Below are 5,584 nucleotides of genomic sequence, written 5' to 3'. Positions count from 1 at the left end.
TATTGTCATTTGGCCGCTGGCACTATCAACTTTGACTTTGGCTCACACCACTCCCAACTTGACACATTATTTGTCATGGCACCCCCTCGTTAAATAATCACTAATCTGGTTAGTAAAATTAGCCTACGTGTCAATGTAAGCTGATGTGGCATGTTCTACGTGTCACTTAAACTGATTCATCATCTTTAAAACCCCCAATCCCTAACAACAGAAACTTCATATCAAAAACCCTAGAAATCAGTTAACAAAATTAGGTGTTGTGCTCTTCCTTCTATCCAGTTGACGGTTGTCGGTTTCTTGTCAGAACGATAGTTGTCGGAGATGCCAAGAACATCCATATCCGGGAAGTCAAGCTGCAGATAGTCCAAAACATTTTGAACACCTTTGGAAACCATGTTCATCCCCATTGCATCACCTGTGCTGCAAGTGAACCTTATGTAAAGATTTTTCCCAGCAATCGCACTTTGGATTCTTTGAAGCCTCCCGAACCGGCTTGATCTGCAATGATGGCATTCATATAAACTTATTCAAACTGTTATGCAAAAGGTATTTTAGAACACCGTATAGAAAATGTTAGATGATAAAATTAAGTAGTTTTTTTTTAAATAAGAGGTAGTGGAAAGGAGAAGTGTTACTTGTTAAAAACGGAAGCAAGAGTATCAAAGTTGAGTGGTTCCTCTAAGAACAACTTCAACTCAGCAGCTCTCTTTACGGTTCCAAACCTAACCACGGGAGCTCGAGTCATCCCATCCTTGAGTAATACACTGGTAGCACCACCAGATACATAAATCGCCTTACAACCCCGATTAGTGCTAGCAACAAGACAACCTTCAGTGGTGGCCATGGGCACCGAGAACTCCTTTCCATCCAACAACATCGGGCCTGCAATACCCACGGGTATCTAAACATAACCAACCGGCATTTCATAACACTGTCCCAATAATGACTCGTAATCAAACCCCTCTAGAGGCAAACCGTCAAGCGACTTATGTATCTGGCATCTTCGGCCGGATCGTATGTTGAGGTGTTGTGCTCCAAGGTGCGTCTAACAAATTGTTAACTGAGTTCTAGGGTTTTTGATAGAGTAAACTGCAATTTTACCCCCTGGGGTTTAGGCCAATTGGCACTCTGACCCCCCCTAACGAAATAATTGCAATTTTACCCCCCAACGTTTGGTGTTATGTCGCAAGTTTACCCCCCGGCGTCAATTTTGTTAACAGATCTGTTAACTATAACTTGAAATGACTATAATGCCCTTTTATATTACCCCCTGTGTTTTGTTCTACTCTGTGATATTACCCCCTGCCACCACTGCCACCGCCATTCACCACCACAACCACCACTGGCACCTCCAGCCACCATAAAACTGCTTCTCAAAGTTGTATTTGCTCGTGACAATCAAACTTACCTGTTCAGTTGTTCAAAGCCCTATTGTTGTTGATGAAATCTCAAATCCTGTTCATATAATCGACGAAATCATGGTTTATTAACAAAATCTCAAATCATGTTGGGGGGTAAAATCCTATTGAACGAACAACAACCAAATAAACTTCCAAATACGCTGCCGTTACATCAACTTCGCCTGCATTATTAGAACACTTTTTTTTATTAAATTTGGCAGACCTATTAGAATACAAAGACTTTTAACAGGAATCAGTCTCCTCATATAAAGTAATAAATGGCACCCCAATCTTCTTTCTTCACCACCATTTTCTCCTACATTTCTGTAGGTCCCTAAATCGGAGGATCGATTTTCACTACAAAATCCTTGTTTGTAGCAAACAAAGCTAAGTGTGCGGAAACCACTTAACTTAGCCAATCAAACACAGAACACAAAGAACACAAAGGCTAACCAAAGAAGCACAATCTTTTGATTAACTGGATGAGATAAAGCAACTGATACAAACACAGTTCTTACAAGCACAAAGGGTAAACTCTCATCTCTGATGAAACTGTGAACATTCTGTGCCTTATATAGCAGGTGGGCTTAAGTCTTTGACGAAACTGAACATGGGCCGACGAAACAGGAATTAGCCCAGTAACAAGCCCAACAGTCAACGAATCAAGTGTGATTCGTTGACTGCCTTGACGAAACACAAACAAAGTTAACAAGTCTGTTTCGTCGACATCCATTTGACGAAACAGACCTGTTTCGCCAAGTCCTGCACATTGTAAACTGTTTCTGCAAACTGTTATGCAGAAACAGATGGCACAGATTAACTAAAAACATGACAGATTTACCCTTAGAATGCCACATGCATTGTTTTACGACAAATACATACAAAGAGAGACAAACAAGTCAGACACAAGCGGATAGGAGGATATCCGACTTGGTCGACTGCGAATACAGACTCAATAATTAATAAAGACCGTACAAAATACAAAAACATATAACAAGACTAGTGACAGACACAAAAAGTGTATCAACAAACTCCCCCTTGTCTGTTACTCGTCTTCGTTCTTCATTTTGTTCTTCTTCAGTGACGTTCGGACCACGAACTGCCTGAATGTATCCCCCGGTAATAGCAGTAGCAAGCAACACGTTGAAACTTCAGTGCTTGGTGAGCATCCTTGTCTTCGTAAAAGATGTCGTGTCGGTACAGTTTTGCGATGTCGGATGCAGACATATTCACCAGCCACCTTGGATCTAGTATCCTGAAGTTCTTATCATCGTTGAACACAATCACAGCCTCATGCGTATCTGAATCGTAGCACCACAAACGCATGTCACCAAGAAAATCCTGCTGCATTGGCATTAACGGAATCTTCTCAACCACTCTCACCGGCTCGTACACAAGCCTGTATCTCCCGGTGTTGGTTTCCAGATCAAGCGTGAACTTTATCTGCTGATGTCTGGGGAACTGAGGCTTGTAAGACTTGTCTTTCCACCCCGATTTCTTGTTCATTCGAATCAAACGTTCAAATAGCGTCGCACCATCAAATCCTGAGCGATTAATGAGATCTATCTTTGTCAAGGTAGCCACATTATAAAATGGCAAAGATAAGATGCTCAGCAGCGACCTAAAATACTGAATCCCGAACTCCCTCTTGATCGCAACACAGTGAATTTCCTTAACAAACATCCAACACAGAATCCGCCCACTTGGCTTAGCCTTTTCTAGCTGTAAGAAATCAACTTGTGTAGCTTCTGGAACTGGCTTTGAAACCTTTGACAAAAACCGTTGACGCCACGCAGCGAACGCGTCTGTGGCATTTTCTGAAGTATCACGGTTTTTCAGGTGTTCATCAATGTCTTCAACGTTGTCTTTCAACCAGTCCTCATCAAATGGAGCAAATTCGGTACCATCTTGTCTCACATATGATGATTTCTTCACACCACCTTCAAAGACAATCTCTTCAACATTTTCAACATTCGCAGATTCCGGTTCACTCGGCATCTTCTCAATTTCCTCATCATCAACGTCTCGCATTGCTTTCAAAGTGATCAATTGTTGAGGCGTGAGATCATCAACAATCTCACCCTCTTCAAGAGATTCTCCAGTAATAGGATGCAGAACCTGCAATGCTAAATCAGCTGAACTAGGGACAGGAGGTGTACCAGCTAAAGCTTCAAGAAATTGTTCTTCACCGACTGTACCACTGGACGCTCCTTCAGATGACCCTATCACTGACGGTTGATAAACGACTACAGCAGATGAAGTACCAGCTGCTGGGGGCTGTTGTGGTGTAGCAGCTGAATCAGGATTCCCTTGATCCTCAGGATCTTCATCCTTTTTCTGCAGAATTTCTTGCTGCTTGCACCTATCCTCCCACAAAGTAGCAACTCGTTTGCGGAGAAAATCAAAGTTAGCACTCATCTTCTTGGCCCCTTCAAGTATTGTGGTATTACGCGAGTCATACCACTCTTTCATCTCGTCGCATCTATTTCTCAGGTCTTCAGCCAATTTTTGAAGAATCGAACTCCTTCTATCCCTTTCAGCTTCGGAAGCTTTCATCCGTTCATTTTCAGCTTTAAGAAGATCGATCTCTGCTTGTTGTTGTTGGATAGTAGCTTGCTGTTCACCAACGGTAGCTTTCAACCTATCAATCTCTACCTGATGATGGATTTGATCATTCTTTGTGATACGAACAAAATCAGTCTGTCTTTGAATGCAGTCTGCTGCAGCCTCATATTGAAGGAACAGAAAATCATTCTTTTCTTCTTGAGTCATCTCCGAGTAGATCCTTCGACGTTCACTACTCGGTTGTTGAGAAGTGGTTGCCCTGATTGCAGCAGCCATGGATCGTTGTGGAGTAGGCTGCGGAGATACAGTTTGAGCTGCAGGAGGAGAAGTGACTACAGGTGGTTCTGGAATAGGAGTTTGTGGCACAGAACCTCGGGAAGAGGTACTCAAGTATTTCCGAGCTTTCTTTCTCTTCTGATGCTCTGCTGATTTTCCGGCTTTCCTTTTTCTTGCATGTTCCGTTTCAGGATCAGAAGGAATATATTCCGGATCATTTTCCTGTCTGATCTTTCTGTATCTTCGTACCCCGCGTTCATCCAGATACATCTCGTATCCGGGTTCATGCAAGAGATCATCATCAGAGTCTGAATCAGCCTCATCATCACCACCGGTTGATGTGTCACCAGCTGACACTCCCCCTGCTGAGGTACCACCAGCTGAAGTACCACCAGCTGATGTGCCACCAGTGGTTCCTACACTTGATGCACCAACGGCACCAGCATCACCAGCATCACCACCATCACCACCATTATCATCACTGTCAGATTCATCGGACACTTCTGGTTCTGGACCAAACTTCTCACTCATCATCCTTTTTAATTCAGGTTCTTCATCATCAGATTGACTGTCTTCATGACGCCACTTGTTGTCTGCAGGAGCAACATATGCTGTGTTATGAAGAGCACCAAATAATTTCCTTAGAGGATCGCTCTCCTTGTATCTTTTATGAGCTAAGTTCCTGATAAGTCGTAATGAGTGGAAGTTCATAGCTTCCATCTTCAGCACATCGTTGTCTGCTTTTGGAAGACTTGGATGCTGAACATTCATTATCATCTGCAGATACCGTGGATACATCCAATACTTGCTTCCAATGGTCTTGTTCTTTCCAGTACGTGTCAGATTCTCCTTCATGTTCTCAAAGATGAACCTTGAGATACTAAACGGTTTGTTTAGTACTAAGGCCACCAGAAGACCCATGAGTTCGTTGCTAGCCATGTCGTAACCGACCCGTTTGTTGCTCAAACATTGGATCAAAACGTGTAGAAGAAACTTGTATCTTAGCGGCAGATCACCCTTGTTAATTTGCATACTAAGGATATCTCCGGTGCATTTCATCCGTAACAAACAGCCTCGAATACACAGAATAGGAACAGAAAGTGGAGCGTCCGGACTATCCTGCAACTGAAGAACTTCATTGAGAATATCCGGTGACACAATCACATCCACATTCTCTACCCGGCCACTGATAACTTCCTTGCCATCCACTTGACCAACATTCGCCGAATCCCAGAATGCTTTGATGAGGGACTTGTATACAGGCGTTGAGAATGTAACAGCATAGTTGATACGTGATTCCCGGATCCATCTAGTAATGTCTTTAAGCTCAGCAAGTTTCTCCT

The 5,584-nt window shown here is 42.9% G+C and overlaps 1 protein-coding gene across 1 annotated transcript; it reads right to left on the bottom strand.

The window, feature by feature from the left end:
* Positions 1 to 230: 230 nt before the first annotated feature.
* Positions 231 to 938, bottom strand: LOC110902295 (3-hydroxy-3-methylglutaryl coenzyme A reductase 2-B-like). Its single transcript, XM_022148995.2, has 2 exons — positions 636 to 938; positions 231 to 498 (listed from the first exon to the last, which is right to left on the bottom strand). Exons 1-2 carry the CDS (start codon positions 875 to 877, stop codon positions 231 to 233), a joined length of 510 nt encoding a protein of 169 aa, XP_022004687.1. The 5' UTR covers positions 878 to 938.
* Between the last annotated feature and the right edge of the window lie 4,646 nt (positions 939 to 5,584).

This window comes from Helianthus annuus, chromosome 4, assembly GCF_002127325.2.
Source record: "Helianthus annuus cultivar XRQ/B chromosome 4, HanXRQr2.0-SUNRISE, whole genome shotgun sequence".
NCBI classification, from domain to species: domain Eukaryota; kingdom Viridiplantae; phylum Streptophyta; class Magnoliopsida; order Asterales; family Asteraceae; genus Helianthus; species Helianthus annuus.
The sequence above is the reverse complement of the archived record's forward strand: the minus strand, read 5'-3'. Positions and strand labels throughout refer to the sequence as shown.

Coding starts and splice junctions, on each gene's coding strand:
- LOC110902295 (XM_022148995.2), bottom strand. CDS start 877: ATGTTGTTGGATGGAAAGGAGTTCTCGGTGCCCATGGCCACCACTGAA. Junction 499..635: donor CTTGCTTCCGTTTTTAACAA/GTAACACTTCTC, acceptor CCATCATTGCAG/ATCAAGCCGGTTCGGGAGGC.